Source organism: Lemur catta, chromosome 12 (assembly GCF_020740605.2).
Source record: "Lemur catta isolate mLemCat1 chromosome 12, mLemCat1.pri, whole genome shotgun sequence".
Taxonomy (NCBI): Eukaryota; Metazoa; Chordata; class Mammalia; order Primates; family Lemuridae; genus Lemur; species Lemur catta.
In genome coordinates this window covers 6,596,257-6,616,706 of record NC_059139.1, presented here as the reverse complement: position 1 = coordinate 6,616,706, position 20,450 = coordinate 6,596,257, and the positions used below count along the sequence as shown (strand labels likewise).

At 49.1% G+C, this 20,450-nt stretch overlaps 1 protein-coding gene across 1 annotated transcript; it reads right to left on the bottom strand.

Moving 5' to 3' along the window:
• Positions 1–2,862: 2,862 nt before the first annotated feature.
• ROPN1L (rhophilin associated tail protein 1 like) lies at positions 2,863–20,441 on the bottom strand. The gene is made up of 6 exons (XM_045566036.1): positions 20,338–20,441; positions 20,048–20,221; positions 15,991–16,114; positions 14,536–14,697; positions 5,447–5,622; positions 2,863–3,040 (listed from the first exon to the last, which is right to left on the bottom strand). Exons 2-6 carry the CDS (start codon positions 20,176–20,178, stop codon positions 2,977–2,979), a joined length of 657 nt encoding a protein of 218 aa, XP_045421992.1. The 5' UTR covers positions 20,179–20,221; positions 20,338–20,441; the 3' UTR covers positions 2,863–2,976.
• Positions 20,442–20,450: the final 9 nt, after the last annotated feature.

The window sequence follows — 20,450 nt, the reverse complement described above, 5'->3', positions numbered from 1 at the left end:
AGTCTATTTTTAAAAGTGACTTTAATTGGAAAAATCGTCTTTGTCTCTTGAAGCGCTAAATTCAAGTGGGGTCTCCTTTGCAAGTGCCCACAAATCCTGGCTCCTTGTGGCAGCCCCTACCATCAGGGTCCCACGGACCCCCTCCCAGCTGTCTCCCTCTAGAGCTACTTTGTTCAGACACGATGGTCCCTTGAACAGTTTATTTTATCCAACATTCTGATCAGTCCATGATATTTGCAACAAAGCTGGTAGTTCTTAATTAACCCATTTGAGTTACCCTCTGAAGGCGAGTAACAGTCTGATTAAAAGCCCAACTTCCCATGGCTATTTTAACAAGAAATAACTGCAGGGTATGAAGGAGAAAATAGATGATTCAACCTTGTAACAGGAAGCGTGGAAATCAGCATGAGGATAGGAAAAGTGTTCCCCTTAATGAGATGAAGCCGTCTGGCTGGGTAGAGTATTCTGGGATCAGAAATCCGGTTTGTGAAGAACAAACAACCCAGTTTTGGCTCACAGAAGCCTTAATCAGGTGCCTGAACAAGACAGCTGTCCCTACATGGGACAGAAAAGTGCCCCCTCTGGGTTTTGTTAATTACATTGGTTCATCGTCCACCCTGATGGAGCTCAGCCTCTGAGCACTTGGGACCCCACTAGTGATAGTCAACCCGGGCTAGGGGTCAGTCCCTGGGGACTGCAACTGAGCTGAGAGTGACCGGGAGCCAGAGGAAGCCCCCACCCTGTATTGGGGGAGGGGCGGGGACAGAGCACTGAGCAGGACAACCCTACGGTGGTCGGGTTGGGGGTGTGCCTCTGTGTCCTCGGCTGGGCGGCCAGTGGACCAGCGTTAAGGGGCAGGACTGGGGTGGACATCCACCCCCACCTCTGATTCAGACCCAGAGTCCCCTCTAACCCTGGGTCTGGCTGTTCAGCCGAGCGCTCACCCTCAGAAACAGGACGTGCATCTCTGTCACCACTCTGAGATGACACACGTGCACAGATGGTGTCAACTAGGCAAAGGCCGGTTCACGTTTCTGTACCAAGTTCTTTTTGTTTGAACTTCAGGGCCCTCACTTGCCAAGTCAAGCCAAACAACTCTGGGGGCTGGAAAAAAGGACTGTGGTATGAGCCTAATTGCGACCCCTCCCCTTGAAAATTCACCTGTTGAAGTCTTAACCCCCAGTTACTGAGAATGTGGCTGTATTTAGAGACAGGATCTTAAAAGGTAATTAAGTAGAAATGGGGTCGTTAGGGTGGGCCCTGATTCAATATGACTGGTGTCCTGTTAGGAAGAAGAAACTAGGGCAGGTCCTGGTGGCTCACACCTGTGGTCACAGCTACTCGAGAGGCTGAGGCAGGAGGATCACTTGAGCCTAGGAGTTTAAGTGATAGTGAGACACACTCTGCAACCAGGGACATTCGGGGACAGTTCCAGCCTCTATACACCCTCCAGCAACAACAGGTCCCTTTCACAGAGCAGCCCGGGCCACACTGAGGCTATTGCCCCCCTGCCAGCCGTTGGTCCCGTGGTTGGGACTCTTTGAAGAGGTTGGAATCTTGACCTTGAGGAGAGGGGGACTCTCCGAAGTTCCTTCCTGCTCCCTGAGGTAGCAGCTGTCACCTTGTACCTCCTCTATCTCTTTCAGTAGTTAAGCACCTTTTACTAGTTAATCTATTATATTAAATGTTCCTGCTTCTACCTCCTACAGAAACCCTGACTACTTCTTCCGAACATGCAGACCTCCCTGTATCCCCGAACGGATGTGTGCTCTACTGAGGCAGCGGACTTTCTGGCCAGATCTCCGGCAGATGGACAGCACTTTCCCACACGGCTTGTGTTTCGTGTTCTTTTCTACATGCCTTTTTGCTGCGGCAGGTTCCCGTGGGCACATTTATTCACTCTACATGACTAAGAATTTTGCACTTACGCAAAATCTAACGTTTCTTTTCTTCTCATCCCCATACATTGAGGCATTAGAATTAAAGGGAAAATATTTAAGTTTTGCAGGGAAGTTAAAGTCTTGAGAGGTTTAAAGCAACTTAAAAATTATAAGTTTTTAAAAATTCTAACTCTAAAAAGTTACTTGTAATTTTATGAATAACCTAGATATATTGCCCATTCTCCGGGAAGGTGACCAAAAGTCCAGGCAAATGATCAAATAAGATACTTTAGTGTTTGGATGAAAAATATACTTTACACACCTCTGTGCAAAAAGCTGAACACTCTTTTAAATAACAGCAAAATATTTCTCAGAACTTTGGGTTTTCACAATTCTTTGGACACTGGTAACGTTTATTAGCATGGTGGCCAATCTGCAGAGAACCAGTTAGCCAAACCATTTCCAGGTTCTCAGGAAAATAATCTGAAATGTATTCATTGGCACTGTCATTTTGAAGACTTTATGAAAGGAAAACAAAAACAGGATCTTGGAGGCTTATTTCCATTCAAATGGACCACGTGCCGGGCCACAATGCAGTCCAGTAGCTCCCCAGCCCTGCAGGCTCTGCCAGACAGCAGCAGCCCCCGGGGCCCACCCTCCACAGAGTACATCAGGCCTCAGCTGACCACGTCTTCCAGGGTGGTCAGCAGAGAGCACAGAGTGAGGCCATCTGCATTCCTGCCAGTCACCAGCTTCAAACCAGGAAAAAGAAAAGCCACTTTTCTAACTGCCCATCCTCCCTTCTACTCTGTGGTCTCCAAACAGATTCCTTTACTAAGAGAGATTATTTTATTTTACTGCTACGAATTTCTTACACTTAACATCCCTGCAAGACAGAGTGAAGAGCAATAATTAAACAGGCCCCACGAAGCATCTGTCATACTCAATTTCCATGAAGAGAAAAACTCACACTACAGATGCATGTGGTTAATAACAAGCTGTATTTGGTGCCAAGGTTTTAAAAAGCACTACTTTGACATTAAAATGTGTTCTTCTCTGTATTAATGCCCTATGTCTTCAGAGTCTTCGAGGTTTTCTAAATTGTCCGCTTTGGAAAGAAGAAATCTGAAAGTCCTATCATGCCATTTTTTCTAGATTCTCTGAAGTGGAAACAGACAAAGACACTTATTAGTAATTTCTCACAGCACATTAGTAAAGTTTTTATAAAATGCAATATAATTTAAAAGATCTGCCTTTAAAAAATGTTATTTATGGTTTTTCATCAGTAATTCTTACCTCCAAAAGTAAAGCATTCTATTTTTTTGTACAAAATGTACAATAATTGTACATTTATTTTAGGCAAAAATATCAGTATTATCCTCATAATTTTTCTTTCTTAATAACTTGTGGTCTCAGGAAAGTGGAGGGAAGTGACAACAGCCCAGCAGGGTACAAGTGCATTGGAGCTGCTGTCCCAGGGTGGCTGGGTCAGGTGCATTAACCAGGGCCGTGAATAAATGGGAGAGAAAGGCCGGGCGCGGTGGCTCATGCCTGTAATCCTAGTACTCTGGGAGGCCGAGGTGGGTGGATCGCTCGAGGTCAGGAGTTCGAGACCAGCCTGAGCAAGAGCGAGACCCCGTCTTTACTAAAAATAGAAAGAAATTAGCTGGACAACTAAAAATATATATAGAAAATAAAAATTAGCCGGGCATGGTGGCGCATGCCTGTAGTCCCAGCTACTCAGGAGGCTGAGGCAGGAGGATCGCTTAAGCCCAGGAGTTTGAGGTTGCTGTGAGCTAGGCTGACGCCACGGCACTCACTCTAAGCCCAGGCAACAAAGCGAGACTCTGTCTCAAAATAAATAAAGGGGAGAGAAAAGGGCCCGGGACGGGCCGCTCCCCAGGGAGGGCAGGGCAGGAGAGGGCCAGGAGGTGAGGGTCGGGACACAGAAGTGTGGGGGAGAGGAAGAGGCTGCGGGAGGCAGGTGAGAGCTGGACCACCCTCACAACTGCTGACATCAGCCAGGACGACGACATCAGGAGTGACACGGAGAAAAGGGGGCGGCTTGGGAGACACCTGCGATGGGGAGGGGAGGGTCAGGGCATGGGTGGACAACAGAACCAGGCAAGAAGGCAGGGACGATGGAGTCCAGAGGCACAGCCCACAGCCAGCGCATCACAGGGGAAGGAGGATTGAGGGAAACAGCCCCCATCACCATCTGTCCCCGACCCTGGCTCTACTGTCCTCACAGCACTCAACACAACCTGCTGTCTCGGAATCTGTGTCTGGTGTCTGTCCGTGCCACAGGGTGAAACTCCCCGGGTCAGGGCCATGGCCTGTCTCCCTGACTACATCCTGGGCACCTGGACCAGTGCCCGGCACAGAGAAGGTGCCAATAGACTGTACTGTGGGCGAACAATTCAAGATGAAAGGTGTGGGGCCCAGAGACCAACACCCACCTGCACTCGGGGGTGGTGGCCCGGGGGGTGGGGGGGAAGGGGTACCGTGAAGACCTCAGCGCCCAGTCAGGGCCTTGCTCTCTTGGGGCTGGAGCCAGGAGGCGCCAGGCCCTTTCCTGCCTCCTCACCTCCCCGCAAAGGCAGGATTCATTGGAACAAATTTATCTCAGAAGAGACGTGATATTGTGAAATATATATTTCGTCTTTGATCCCACTTGTTTCCTGGCATGTGACTCCTAAGATCCCTAGGGTTTCCAAAATGATCTATTCTGTGTGCCAATGAGTTGACTGGTGGCTGCAGCCCCTATGTAGCTTCAGGATGGGGCCGGTCCCCAGAAAGACCAAGGCAGGATTAGAGGGTTGGGACTTCCAGCCCAGCCCAACCTCCAGGGACGGGAGAGGGGCTGAAGGTTAAGTTGATCCCCAGTGGCCGATGATTTAATCAATCATGTCTTTCTAATGAAGCCTCTATAAAAGGCCCAAGAGGACAGGGTGTGGAGGGCTTCTGGACAGCTGAACACGTGGGGGCCCACAGGATGGTGGACGAGAACTCGTCCAGGTGCAGGGAGGGCCCCCAACTCCATGTGCTCAGGACCCTTCCAGACCTTACCCTAAGTGTCTCTTCATCTATCCAGCTGTTTGTTTGTATCCCTTAAAATATCCTTTGTGATACACTGATGAGCATGTTTCCCTGAGTTCTGTGAGCCACTTCAGCAAACGAATCAAACCCAAAGAGGGGGTCGTGGGAACCCCGAATCCTAGTCAGAAGCACAGGTGAAACAACCTGGGCCTCGCGAGTGGCATCGGAAAGGGGGGTCTAGTCTTGGGGACTGACCTCCCCCTGTGGGATGTGATGCCATCTCCAGGTGGATAGTGTTGGAATTGAATTAAAGGACACCCAGCTTGTGTCTGCTGCAGAAGTCATTGCTTGCTTGTTGGTGGGGGAAAAAAAACCCACATTTGGTCACAGAAGTCTTTTGTGTTGATTGCTGTTGTGGGGTGAGAGCAGAGGAAAACCTGTTTTGAGTTTCTCCCTATGAGGGAAAAGTGAGAGGAAGGAAATTCTCCCACAGTCAACACACCTGAACCCCAGAGTGGAACACTTACACATTGTCCTTTAAAGTGGCAAGATAGTATTCTGTCTCCACAGCAGTGACGTCTAGGTCTAGGCCAGCCAAGTAGCGGTAGACATAGGAAAAAGTCTCAAACGGGATTCGAGCAGCTCCGCCCTCTGGATCAGTGGTGAGGATCTCGCACAGGTGCTTCATGGCGGTGTTCAGCGACTGCAAGCGCCACAAGCCAGGTGGGGAAAAAAGAGTTACTCTTGGAGTCACTCAAATTTAAAGCAGACACCAGCAGAATAAACACCCAGGCATATTTTACAGAAATTCTCCAAAAGTTCTCCATCTAAATTAAGAAGTAGGTGAGGCCAGGCGTGGTGGCTCATGCCTGTAGTCCCAGCACTTTGAGAGGCCGAGGCAGGAGGATCGCTTGAGCCCAGGAGTTGGAGGCTGCAGTGAGCTGTGATGACACCACTGCACTTCAGAGCAAGACACTGTCTCTTAAAAAAAAAAAAAAAAAAAACACTAGGTGAATGTATGATTGCCCTTAATAAAAAATAAAAAGGGAAGGTTTGAACAGGATGTCACCGGCCAGAAAAAAAATTTAATTCACAGATTTCATTTTATATTAAAATGAGAATGACTGCTACGGACAAGAGGAAGCATCACTGTCTTTAAAGACGAACTTCCTAAGCCAATGCAGACCCATGTGGCCCCCATCAGGCCCAGAGACACACACCCAAGGTCATGCCCAGGGACTGCACAAACTCTGCTACCACCCAGGGGTGCTGCCTGTGGGGCCGGGACTGGAGGGGCAGCCCGCGTGCCTACGGGAGGCCCCTGCCCGAGCAGGCAGCGGAGGGCTGTCGGGCCTTGCCTCGGTCCCAGGATGGCACCAGGCCTTTCTCCTCTATGGATGGGGCAGCTCCCTCTCGCTCTTTCCCGCTGCCTGCTTCCTCCCAGCCGGGCCGCAGCCCCACCCTCCACCGTCAGCCCATCCTGGGGCAGCCCTCCCACCAAGGCACAATCCTCCAGGGCACAATCCTCCAGGGCACAATCCTCCAGGGCCCCCTGCCCTCCCCTTCACGCTCTGAGCGGGGCAGCTACAGCCAAGGTTCTCCTCATGAGACCAGAAGCTCCCGAGCACGGGAGCCGCCTGGGCCTGGGCACCGCCGACTGCCTGGCGCCTGCCCACGCCTCTCACCTCCAACTCGCTCAATTAATCCTTGGTGAAAAGAGGAGCGTTTTATTTTAAAAGGGGCGGGTAAAACCCTGTAACCACAGATTACTATCTTTTAAAAAACAGAACACATAGCCCAGGTCTCCTTTTCTCCTTCCACACCAGGACACCACACCTGCAGCCTTTAACGCCCTGGCGGGGCGCGCTGGAAGACAGAGTTCTAATCCCACAAGTGGCCCAAGGGACCTACGTCCCAATCCCCACCCGAGTCCTTGCTCTGGAGCCCGTCCTCGCCAGAGTGACTCTCTCGCACCTGCCTGGGCTGTCGTGCTGTTACTGATGAAGGAAGGTGAACTCACAGGTGGTTGCTCAGCTGTAACACCCCTCACCGCCCCCCACACAGGACGACACTTACTCCTCAATTCCCCCATCCTCACCAGATGCCACGGACAGGGCCGTAGCAGCTAACAGACACTCATGCCTGCTCTCATGGGGTCACAGTCTAGTCGGGAGAGCCAAGCAACACCTGGATTCTGGAATGCTCCAGAAGAGGGCGTACCTGGAGCAGCAGGGTAGGAAGTGCTGGGTGGAGGGTGACATTTTCTATCAGGTGGTCACGGAAAGTCTAACTGAGCAGGCAGCATTCATGCAAAGACTCAGAGGGAAGGAGCCAGCATGTGGGGTGCTGGGAGGGTGCCGGGTGTGCCGCTGTGTGTTCCAGAAACAGCCGGGAGCTCTGCATAGCCAGCGCAGGTCGGGGAGGGGCAGAAATGTAGGAGAGGAGGGCAGCAGGGTGGGGGGCCAGGTCGTGGGGGCCCTTACGGGCCGAGGGAGGACTTGGGCTTTCCTGTGTCCTATGGGAGGGTGTTGAAGGGTTTTACACCAAGAAGAAATGCTACAGAGGTCCTAGGGAGGCCCCTGGCTCACGTGGGAAGAGGAGGCCCCAGTGTGGAGGAGCATCCCAGGGAGGAGGCTACTGGAATAATCCAGCCAGAGCCCAGGTGGCAGCAGCCGGAGGGCTGAGAGGGGCCGGACTCCGGGCCTGTCTTGAAGGTGAGTTAGGACTCAGCGATGTCTGGATGTGTGGGTGGGAGCCACGACAGTGAAAGTGCTCCACAGCCTGGGGCCTGAACAGCTGGAAGGGGGGATTTGCTGCTAACTGGGCCGAGGGAGACAGAGCGGCAAGTTCCAGGTGGAAGACAAGGAGCTCAGTCAGGGCGGTTTCGGGGGACATGTCCGTCAGGCCCCACGTGGAAGGGTGACTGAGGTGGACAGCCAGGCCTGAGCCCGGGCAAGAGGCTCGGGCTGGCAACGCCAGGTTGGGAGCATCAGCCCACAGGCGAGATGGTGTTTACAGTGACGAGCCCAGGGAGAGCGCCTAGTGGTGGGGACAGAGCATGGGGAGAGCGGGGCCAGCACGGGAGGGAAGGGTGGCCAGGGAGGGAAGGAACAGCAGGCAGGGGTGTCGACAGCGAGTGAAGAAAAGCCTTTCAAGGTGGAGAGAACAGTCACCTGTGTCAAACGACCAGAAAGGCCAAGAACACGAGGACAGGTGCTTGGTGCTAGATTTCCGCGCAGCAGTGGTGTGCTGGAGCCAACTGGCAAACTTCCAGGAATTCTGGGAGCTGGATGGCTTCACAATGTAGCCTGAAATCAGCTGTGGTGGGAGTATTTACACCACATTAATTGGCAAACACTACGGATGAGGGCTTTTCCCCCCAGAGAGCAGGCCTGAAACATTCACCAGACTGCTCCTGTAAGGAGACACAGTGCAGCCACGCGGAGCCACCGTCTGCCCAGGCCTCCCAGGCCAGGCGGAGCCCTCCAGGGACGCTGCCCACAGGAGGAGGAACTAGCAGGAAGAACAGTGGATGAGGCGGAGCACCGTCCCCGCAGGAAAGCTGCAGACGTAGGAGGAGTGCCGGGGAAAGTCACACCAGGGCTGTTGGATGGAACAGGGACTGTGCTGGGAAAGAAAACCCAACGTCCTCGGTCGGGGACGTGCAAAGGCTCTGAGCCTGCCCTGGGCTGCAGGACTGAGGTGCAGTTCTCACCCAGAGTGGCATGCGCTCGGAACAGGGCCACCCGCCAGCACAGACGGAGCACTAGCCGTGGCCCAGGCACGGCCTGGTGTGGCCTCACCTGCTCCTCCCAGTGAGGTGAGCACTGTGCTTAGCCTCGGCTCGCACAAGAGGACTGCGGGGCCCTAACAGACTCAGGGATGGCCTAAGGTCACCCGGCCAGGACTGGAACGCAGCCAGCGTGCCTCTGAGCTCCTTCTGGCAGCCACCGCATTCCGCTGCCTTGAGCAGCCCCCAGGCTGGCTGGGGGAGCGAGACACAGGGCAGAGACGCCGCCCCGCTCCGGGGTCCAGACATTCGGCTGGAGGAGGTGAAGGCCTGAACACAACTCATCTCCCCATCGCCGTCGGCTGGGACTCGGCATCTGTCCAGCGGGCCTGACATGGTGTTTCCTCCCATTTTGACTCTGGAATCCCACTTCCCACGTGAGCCAGTCCTGGTGGCCCTGGCCGCAACGCACGGCTGAGGGCGGATGGCACGGTTCTGATGTGAGTCTGCCTCCGAGAGGCCAAGTGGCGCTCTAATTAGACAAACGGACTGTGCTCGTTCTGCGGAGCAGCAGACGGCTCTCCAAGGACGACGGCGCAAGGCACTCCTTTCAGGCTGCCCTCGAGAGAGGATTTGCTAAAAGTAAAGTGTACTCTGCAATCCATGTTCCTTGCCTGGAACTTTCAAAGACATGTTGTTGTGTTAGAATTTACTTTTATATCCGACACGAATGGAAGCAAGTCAGAGCCACGTGCGGAATCGCGGAGGAACCGGGAAGAAGCAGTTGGCGCGGGTCGAGCAGGCAGATGAGATCTGCGTACCATGCTGTTCAAAGGCTTCGGAGGAAGAGGTATTTAAGGAAAAATACATCAAAACATTCTAGCATCACTGCCTCTGCAAAGGCGTGATGGCACTACTGATGTCAACGTTTCTGACAATAAGATCTGCAGCAATTTTTATATCCACAAGGATTCATAAGGCAACTTGCTTGATCCTGTGCTGAGAGTTATGTTTCTTATAAACACATTTCGCAATCCCCAAGGGCTGTACGTGGCACGCTGACTTGCCCGGCAGCCAAAGGGCCCTCTGCGTGGCAGGTGGTGCCCCTTGCTAACCTCCTGCCCGGTGCAAATTTATCCTGCATACAGAAAACGTGCCAGGCAGAGGCGACGGGCAAGATACACTTTGTTTTTAACCCAGTATTTACACCTGACCCATAATCTGAAATTAAAATGGAGATGTGTGAAAACCTTACTCTTTCCTGAGCATTTTCAGTGTGCCAATTCTGTGGGATTTTTCACCGTTTCAGAATTATATCTGCTCTTATAATGACACTCAAAGCCTCTGGAGAACAGAGTCACTCACACCTCCCCTAGGGTGCCTTTTAGCAAACATGAGAACGAAAAATGTGAACAATATCTTGAACCACTTTACACAGAATCAAACAAAGGAAGTCCGGCTCCCTGAGGCGTGGCCTGCCTGCACTGAGGGTGGACACGGGCCTCACAGTGAAGCAGTGGCACTGACCCAATGTGGCATTTTTAAAAGCCTAGGAGCCTTTCATCTTATTTTATTATCCTCATCCGTTTTCTAATTTAAAACACAGTTCTAGGGCTTGTGGCCAGTGAGGGTGGGAGGTCCCAAATTAGAAGGAGCCTCCAGCCAGGTGACTGGGTTATGGTCCCAGAGGGAATTCAACCTGTCAAGACGGATGCTGCCCATGCCGCTGTGCGGGCCGGGAGCAGGGCCCACAATGGCCAGCAGCAGCTGATTCCTGACACTCTCCAGGGGGAGGGCGGTGAGGCTGGTGGGAGCTCACTGCCCCCCCTTCCTACACAGGGAGAGACGTAAGCAATGGGGGAACTGGGGAGAGCCCAGGAGCGGCTCCTTCCTCCTCAGGGGACAGTTGACTAACTGTGCTTGTGGCCCGAGGCTCACACTCATGATGGGTAGCTGTATCTTTTCACTGGCTACAGGGGATAAAAGGAACTCGGGTGGTCTTTCTTGCACATCTCCGAATGGGCTTTTGAACGCTAGTTGGGGAAACCAGAAAGGAAAGTGGTAGGGAGTAAGCCAGGATGCAGCCGCAGTTACTGGGACAGGTGGCTGTCATACTGGGACAACAGCGTACAGCAATGGGTCAAAGTCACCAGCTCCAACTGCTGTGGCACAGCTGTAAGGGGTAATGTTCTAAGAACTCCGAAGTGAGAGCTGTTAGAGGCTGATGATGAATGCTTTTTAGGGTTTGAATCATTTCAGGATGCAAAATGATACTAATGCAAATCCTTGGGAGTTGTTATTCTTAGACAGGAAATTGCAGGCGTGAACTCTAAGGTGGTCCTAACCTGTGGGCCACACACTCCTGAGGCTACAGAGACACCAGGAGGAGGTCCCTCTATCTCCTACTTCCAAGTCACCTGCTGTGGCTTACTTGGCCTACCTCTGCCATCCACGCCAGCCTACAATTCAGCAAACAGAACCTTCTTCAGAGGCTCACTGGGAGGAAGAGAGAGACTACACACAAAGGGCCTGCACACTCGGCACACGGTAAGAACTCCAGAAATCATGCCCACTATCAGCACTAGGTTCACATGGAAAACCACACCATACACGTGCATATTTGTAGCTGTAAACAGAGAGAGATGCTCCTGTGATTAACAAAGTCCTAATGCATTTAAAAGTCTGACTGAAGTCATTGTTACCTGTTTCACTGTGTGTTTTTTATCATTTATGGCTTGCCCCTGCCAGGGCGTGTGGGGATGAGACACTCAGTTCATGATTTTATGTTCAAAAAAAAAGATCTCCCTGCTTAAAAAACAAAACGAGACATTTTGGTCCACAGCTTTAATGCTTAGGACCATTAATGGCAAGGCAGAAATATACAGATAAAAGTCCCAACATATAAATGTGGTCATTTCACCAGGCCAGCACACCAAGACGTTGGGAAGGAGAACAGGAATCATCTGACACCCACATTCACCTGCCAGGGCTGCTCACAACACCCCTTCCTCCAAACTGGTAGCTTTTGGTGGTAACTACAGCAGTGTTCAGGGCTTCAAGGCTATCACAGAACATCCGCTCCAAGAGTCCGGGGATATTTGCCTATGTTGTTCACGCCGGAACCTTCAGCACTTACAACAGGGCCTAGCTCAAAGTAGTACTTGGTAAACATTTGTGGAATGAAGGAATTCTGAATGATACATATGACTCAGAAATTTAAGCAGAGGTTTCCAGTCTTTTTAGAGATCTTAAACTCGACTGATTTGACTCGAGTGATTTCTAAGAGAAATTTGAAAGCACAGAGTATGTATCTGCCACAAGCCATGCAAATGCCATGGATGTAGGAAGCAGGGATAATATCTATTGTGTTCATGCAGGCAGCAACTAGATGCCAATTTTACAGTATCCTGTGTGAAAACAACTTAAGTAGGCAGTAGCCCATTACGAATTACTTCTCATCATCTCACTTCACGTCTTCATTTCCTCCTCTTTGTAGCTATTTTTGAGAAGCATAAAAATAAATGCTATGATGCCAAACTACACGAAGAAACACCTCCTTGAATTCGTAGCTTCGTGTTCTTGGTGCACCTCCAAGCTGCCCAAGGCCAACATGCCGTCAGCAACACCACCTCCACACCGAGCCTGGCTGGCTGGGTGCCTCCCGTCCCCACGGCCCACACATGCCCAGCTCGCTGTGGGGCTGTGGGGGCCAGGGCAGAGCAGGCGCTTCTCGCAGTAAACATAAACCCCAGGCAACCTCACATTCCTCTGGGGCAGGAGAGGATCAGCTTTCACACTTGAACCTGACCCCTGAGGCGAGAGCCATGCTGGACCAGAGCAGAGGTAGCCGTGGCTTTTCCACAACCAAGAAGGGGCCACAGGCACCTAAGGAAGGAGTCAAGGGCAAACAGCGAGCCCTACTGCCAATGGTGGCTTCAGTTAGGAGACAGGCAGGAATCCACAGTGACCCACAAGTATGTTTCGTGATGTACATTTATTCCTTACTATATCAAAGTAACATATGATAAGAAGAAAACAAAAGACTGCACATTATTTGTGACGTCTGCTCCCCAGTATTCAGTCTATAAGGCAAAGCTCCATCCTTAACAAAATGTCTCCATCTAGTGTCATCCTGTGTACATGGACAAGAGACGGGATTTTCCAAAGTAGATGCAGTTTTGTTTTAAATCTAGTATTTAATTTTCATGATTAGGGAGGTGGAAATTACAAAGATGGACCCCAAAACATGAATTATTCTACTCTTTGTTGTCATTGTTAAAAATCAAAATTTCACTTCTAAGGTTAGAGGCAGAAACCATAAACATTAATTCAAATATGAGATACTAATTGTTATCAGTAAAATCTTGATTTCACAGAGTTCCAGATGAGCAAAGTGACATAAAAGTGTCCCCAACAATTAAATGTATTTTGTCTCGGTTCTTCCCAGTAATACCCCCCTGAGACACTCCCTTGGTGTTATCTGAGCCTGTCTTTGCTGCTGGAGGGAACCTGGTCTGCCAGTGTCCAGGCCTTGGCGCAATGAGTCCAGAGCTGACACAAACACCTACATTGCCTCGGGGCAGTTACACAACAGAACTGTTGCTCATTATGCAGCCCCAGCCTGCCCCCTGACTTCACTGAGGTTACAGACTTCTCGCCAGGGCCACCAAGAGAACAAGCAAGCTCCGCCGTGTTCACACGGTGGACACCACACAGCAGAGGAAACGAACGAACCACAGCAGTCTGTACCGATACAGATGAACAAACGCAGCAACACAATTCAGAAAGGAAGAGGTTCCAAAAGATTACTAACAACATAATTATCTTTTCATCACATCAAAACCAACTCAAATTCAATAATGTATTTCTTGGTGCATCCAGAAGGATTTCTGTACAAGGCACGGGAACGGGAAGCAGGAGCTTCAGGCCGGCAGGCAGGGCAACAGGACGGGAGAAGAGAACACAGGTAGCTGGGAGATACTGTCTGTGTTAGTGACCCCGTTGGGTAGGTTCACGGATGTTTACCACATCAAGTAATTTTTAAAAATTAAAATTGAACTGAAGAGGCATATGCAAGGACTCACAGATGAGTGCGCGCCATGCAGGAGGCAAGGATTATGAATTATTCAGTGACGTACTGTGGGGCCCCAGACTGAAGGGAGCGGGAGATAAAACTGTTCGCCTACACAGCGAGGGAGCCAGTTCTCCTTCTCAACCCCCTTTCTTCATAAGCTTGATGTGGCCATTGTTCCTTTCCTCACCACCATGTCTCACAGCACAACTCAAACACTTCAGCTGAAAAGAGAGAGTCTAGACTTCCAAAGGAAGTTCTGCCAACATCATTCCCACCCTAACCTTGCCCTACTGCACCCTGACCTCCTAGGTTCACCGACTGTCACTTCGCATATTGGAGCGTCATCCATGTCTTATTCCTAAGTCATTTGGGTTACACTTTAACAACAGCAAAACCTCATTGTATGGATGAGTTATTAATAATAGATTTTAACTAAAGTAGAAAATAACTTTATGCCTCTTTCCATAGAAGAGGAAGACAAGTATTATTGGTTTACAAAATGATGCATAGTTTTAAAAAGTCATTGATTGCATTCTCTTCTAAAACCTAAATACGATTTAATAGTATCCATATCTTACATCTACTGTTAACATCTTTTAAATTGAGGTATTCATAAGTATTTAATTTCTGTAAATTAAAATAAATATATGCCTGAAAATATAATAGACCTGTGGGGGGAAAAACAGCTGCTTTTCTAAGACAAAGTTACTAAAGTAATGAAAGTGTTTCTTTTAGTTACTGAAACCTAAGTTATTTTTAAGCGAGGCCTCTGATTACACAGAATTACTAATATGCTATTTATAGATACATACCCCACCAAGCATGCTACATCCAAGCGCTAAGAATTTTATCCACTCGATTTGCTTTTGGCAATGATCCAGCTCTAAGAGAGCTCTTAATTTTTCTACTGGCAGGCACAAATTTTTCCACTTCTTCTCAAGATCTGCCAATTCCACATAGTGCTTGTGGCTGCACTGTTTAGAAAACAGTATGACACAGTTCATGTGAGTTTTAAAAACCTGCGAAACAATATAATGCTTGCGAATACTTAAACATATGTCAAGTAACCTGCCCTGTGCAGGGGAAAGATGAACTCTAAATTCAGGACAGTGAATTGTGTCAGCCCTGGGGAGGGCGAGGAGGGGAGGGGCACACAAGGCAGGGAAGGTAGTGGCTAACTACGTATCAGCAATATTTTATTTCTTAAAAGAAAAAAGGACAATGGAATGAATGTGGCATAATGTTATGACCCAATAAAATGAGCATACAGACATTGGGTATAGATTCTCTGCTGTCCATCTGAAATACTTCACAATAAACAACAAACTTCAATAAATAAAATAAAAACCTTTAAAAATCCAGGGATTTTTAAACATGTTAACAGTTAAAAAGGAGAAATCTTAAAACTGAAAATAAATGTATTCCTTCTACTATTTTAAAGAACCTATGAAAATTGATAACTTCAGTGATCTGCTAGTAGCATCTTGGGTGAAAAAGCTCTGAGCAGTTGCAGCGTGGCTGTTCCCAAGCCTCACCATTCCACGGTTATTAAGGTAGAGAGCCATGGAAAAGCCCTGTCTTCAGAACTCAATGTATCCTGCATAGAAGCACAGATGTCCAATGGGGACAAATGACTTTCAAAATCAAGGCTATGCCATTGGCATCATTTTTAGCAATGGGACCCAACACTGGGAATGCTCAACCTTGCTCCGTACTACACTTTCTATTAACTCATTCCTCTAGAAACAAGATGGTGCGCAGGGAGAAGGAATGGTTGGGGCAAGGCAGGAAGGGAGTTGCCTACCAGCCCAGGCTCTCAGGAGAACTGGAAACCAGATGCCACTGCCCACTGTGGGGTGCAAAAGGGCAACTTTCACATGAAGAAGGCAGATTATTACCTTAACACACGCACAACTTTTATAAATGTGTATTGCAAAAAGGGACTTGTAACACGTTAATTCTGGAATTTTGTATTTTTTGTCCAGCAGAATCTAGTATCATCTTAATTTTGTATTTAAAAGAAACTATATTTCACTTTTCTAAAATCTACTCATGACTATTTTGGGTTGTTTAAACTAGAGAAAGCCCACTGAATATAACATATTCCTTAACTGAAAAAACCCTGAAGCTCCTTGGCAGGGAAAGCAGGGCTTATGGGAGGTTCTGTTGTGTATTTACCGGTGGGCCCTCCTGTGCCATCAGGCTATGAAAGGTGCAGGAAACAGGGAAGAAACGCCAGCTGACTGGTGATATGGACCCTCTCATACCTGCTTGTGCAAAACTTTCAGGAGTCCTGGAGTCAGGCCTGTGTCTGTTTTCTGGGTTGCCACAGGCATTTCGATTCTGTCCTTTATGGGAAGCGGATCTCCTCTCGACAAAGCTGTAAAATATCTAATAATAACACACATCTGTGAAGCCTCATCAATACACCTTAAGGTGCAAAAGCACCTTATGCAAGGCAGTTTCTCATACAACCCGGGAAAACAATGGTGATTAGGAATAAGAGCCCTAAAGTCCAACAGCTCCAGCTTACATCCTGGTTCCTCCACTTAGTTCTCTGACTTAACCTTCTCTGCATGCCTCAGTTTATACATCTGGAAAGTGGGGATGAGGGTCCCCGGCTTAGGGGTCCCGGGAGCACGGAGTGAGAAAGGGCTGGCACAGTGGCTGGCACTCACGCTGACTGAACACGTGCTATTCTTATCAAGCAAATGCTGTAAGTGCTTCTGCAATATCAGCGGGTGGGAGATCCCAGGCTCTGGAGTGACCTAAGTGCAAGGTCATGGTATAGTCATTCTACTCTGGACAGCTTGGGCTTGTTCTTCCCTTTTCCTGGTCTTGCTGCTCTTTGAGGTGTTTAACTTTAAGCATGTCCGCATACCCAGCTCTGAGGCAGCCCAAGAACACACAGGTCATCTATTTCTACACTGGGAATGTCAGGTGCTGGCTTCTCTCCCACCTTCCTGCCTACTATTTTCCCCCTTAAGTGTTCTTTTCTGGGGCACCGATACTGCTGCACATGTTGGGGATGGGAGGGATCACGGAAACAGTTTGGCACACTGAGTCAAGAGGGAACGGGCCAGGCAGGTCCTTCTGCAAAACTCACTCCCCTCGTTGCATCTGCCAGAGGTGGCCAATGCTGAAGCCACATCATCTCCTGCTCTAACAACTTTAACACAACAAAAAGAGATGGCACATCCAGGAAAATGAACAGGAAAATAAATCCTCCACCAGGGCCCCAGGTAATAAAAAGGCATGAGTAATTAGAAATAGTCTAACTACTATGTAACAGATAAATATGGATAAATGGATATTTGCTGGACTAAAAGAAATTTCATATCTTGTCCCCTCTTTTTTCTTTTTTTTCTTTTTTTTTTTTTTTTTTTGAGACAGAGTGTCGCTCTGTTGCCCGGGCTAGAGTGAGTGCCGTGGCATCAGCCTGGCTCACAGCAACCTCAGACTCCTGGGCTTAAGCGATCCTACTGCCTCAGCCTCCCGAGTAGCTGGGACTACAGGCATGAGCCACCATGCCCGGCTAATTTTTTTGTATATATATTTTTTAGTTGGCCAGATAATTTCTTTCTATCTTTAGTAGAGACGGGGTCTCACTCTTGCTCAGGCTGGTCTCGAACTCCTGACCTTGAGCAATCCACCCGCCTCGGCCTCCCAGAGCTAGGATTACAGGCGTGAGCCACCGCGCCCGGCGACCCCTCTTTTTTCACCACTAAAATTTTTGTTTTCATGCATGTAAGACAACTGCAGCTACATCTTGTAGTTTTGTTAATGATGTGAGGAAAAGCCAAAACAAAGGCAGCAGTGAGTTAGACCAATGTGGACCTGAAGACCCAAACGGCTGGGGTGAGGGATGGCTGCTTAGTTTTGCCACATTGCTCCTAATGGAGGGTTTCACCTAGTTCATGGAAGTTATTCCTCATAACTGATCAACGGAGTCACCAAGCTAGCAATGGCCTCTGGAGCAAGCGTTCTCAACAAGAGGTAATTTCACACACCCCATCCCACCCACATTTGGTAATTTCTGGAGACTTTTTGCTGTCACAACAGAGGGTGAGTGGTACTACTGGCATCTAGTGGGTGCAGGCCAGGAGCCCCTTCCCTCCGCCCCCCAGCTCCGATTGTTGGTAGTGCTGAGCTAAGAAAGTCTGCTGCAGAGGACAGACCGACTCATGTTACTGTCTGCCAGTTCCCTTAGGCACATGTGCGCCAAAGCAGCCTTTATTACTTGACCAGTCCTTGTGTCCATTGCCCTGTGTGATGCACAACTGCACGGTGACATAATAAGGTCCAGCCTACTGTTTCATCACAGTGGGAGTGGACAGGCTTGGGAGAAAGACTGGCTCATCTTTGATATTCGGCCAGCTGAAAACCTCATTTGAAAAGAACCCTAACCCGAGAAAACAGGAATGCCTATTTGAGTATTCTATAGAAGAGTTATTTTCATATGCATCCTGGTTTCTGTTTTGTTTTTAGTTGTATTTTTTTCCTCCTGTTCCCACCCCCTCCTTCCTATGTTGCTTCCTCTGCCTGGAATACCCACCACCTTACCTGGCCCCACTTTGAAATCTTTCAAAGACCAAGTCGCCCTCTGCTCAACTTTCATGACCTTTCATTTATCCATTGACCAAGTTCCCCCTTAACTCAAGTTATTTATGAACATCTCTCTCTTAAAGATTAAGTTCTGTGGGACCTGGGACACATTTGAGCCCATTACATACACGTTGCCTAATAAATAATCCCTGTGTTTTCTCCTAAACTCAAAAATTGTTCTTGAGAGAAATTAGCAGAATGGAGCATTCAGAAAGTTCTTGGTTAAGCCTTCTAAAGTGAAACTTAAAATAACTGTGTCTAAAGTATTACCAAATATAATGTTCCAAGAAAAAAACTGCCAAATCTTGGAATTTTTTTGTAGAGTGCAAATAAACTCTTATAAATCCTATCTTTTACTTAGGCTTGAATAAGTTAAAACTGGAGGCCATAATTCCTTTTCTTTTTTTTTTTTTTTCAGCAAGAACCTTGACAGAATCTTTCAGAAGCAATTGACAAAAGTGTTTCTCAGAAGGCAAGCACTGGACTGACCAGTAGCTCTGTTGGTAGGTTAAATAACAGCACCAAAGACATCCAGGTCCTAATCCCTGGAACCTGTTTATGTTACTTTACGTGGTAACAGGGACTTGGCAGACTGATTAAGGATCTTAGATGGGAAAATTGTCCTGGATTATCTGGATGGCTCCTAAATGTAATCACAAGTGTCCTAAGAAGAGGGAGGCAGAGGGATGGATATTTGAAGATGCTGGCTTTGAAAATGCAGGAAGGGGCTGTTGCCAAGGAGTACAGGAATGCAGCTCTAGAACTTGGAGAAAGCAAGGATATGGACTGGATTCTCCCTAGAACCACCTGAAAGAGCAAAGCCCGCCAACACCTTGATTGTAGCCTAGTGAAACTCACTGTGGACTTCCGGCCTCCAAACTGTAAGAATATATGTCTGTTGTTTTAAACCTCAACTCTGGTGGTAATTTGTTACAGCAACCAAAGGAAACTAACTCATCTTGACTATACAGCTTAGAGAAAGTCAGCAAGGTATGACATGTTGGTGACTAAAATATTTAGATTAAATTTACACCTGTACTGACTCTTGTCATCATAAAAGTGAGCTTTTGTTCTATGTCTGTTTAGTGATAAGGGGCAAAGAACTCTCCTGTAACATCAAAAGGATTTATTTTACTGATTCTAAGGTCTGTTGACTTGTAACTTTAAGATTATGAACGTCTGTTCCTGGCAAGGGTTAGAATGTGGCAACAAAGTGGGAAGGTTCATTCGCTGTAAACTCTGCTGGGCAGAGTTTGTTTATCCTTACCAGTCTTGGGATGATGACCTCAGTATAATTTTGGTTGTCCGGTTCTAATAAATTTGTGTAACTCTGGGAGGATTCTCTCCGGACCAGAAACATAGCTAAAAGATTCCTCTCTGTAAAAATCTTATTTCACAGATAAAGTGACTGTAATAGTGTGATTTTTAGAAACATAATGCAGAAACATTTTGCCCAAGGCAATTGCTTTGTTTGGTCTATTATCATATATACTGCTCTTCGACAACTGAGCTGCCACTACTTTGTAGATAAGTGAGCATTTTGCAAGTTTCCGGCCCCATGGTCACTTCCTAGATGGACACTCAGGTACAGATGTCGCAGTGCTAAGGGGAAGCTTTGCCTGGTGCTGTAAGGATGCCGCGTGGCGCCGGACCCTCGCTGGGGAGGATTCGCGGGCACGCCCGGCGGGAGCGGGTGGCCGCGCCGCGAGGGGCGCTTACCCTGCGGACCACTGCAGCACGTCGGCGGGCTGGGTGCGGATGGCCGCCTTGGTGAACTGCTTCAGGATGTCCGGCAGCTCCGGGGGAATGTGGATCTGCTGAGCGCAGAACATGGTGTCGGGAAGCGGCATCGCTCTCCGCAGACCAGGACCACGCTGGCGAGAATCAGGTGTGCTGCGGGGAGCAGGGGCGACCGGTCAGCTCGGGGCGCCACCGCCCAGAGCCGCTCGCCCACCCCGGGGATGGGGCCGACTTCGCGGGGGGCCCCAGCGGCCAGCGCAGGCTCTTACCCGCTCCTCGACCGCCTTGCACAATGAGGGCCAACCGCTCCTCCAGCGACACGCCGCACCCGCTAGGTCACGAGCGCCAGCCGCCGCTAGCGGTGCGTCTCGGTATCCAGGCA

What these genes read in the sequence shown, in the direction of transcription:
- ROPN1L (XM_045566036.1), bottom strand. Translation starts at nt 20,178, where the DNA reads ATGCCGCTTCCCGACACCATGTTCTGCGCTCAGCAGATCCACATTCCC. An exon ending in GATGTAGCATGCTTGGTGGG is followed by an intron (nt 5,623 to 14,535) that starts GTATGTATCTAT and finishes TGGCGCTTGCAG; the next exon opens with TCGCTGAACACCGCCATGAA. An exon ending in GCCACTTTAAAGGACAATGT is followed by an intron (nt 3,041 to 5,446) that starts GTAAGTGTTCCA and finishes TTTCCACTTCAG; the next exon opens with AGAATCTAGAAAAAATGGCA.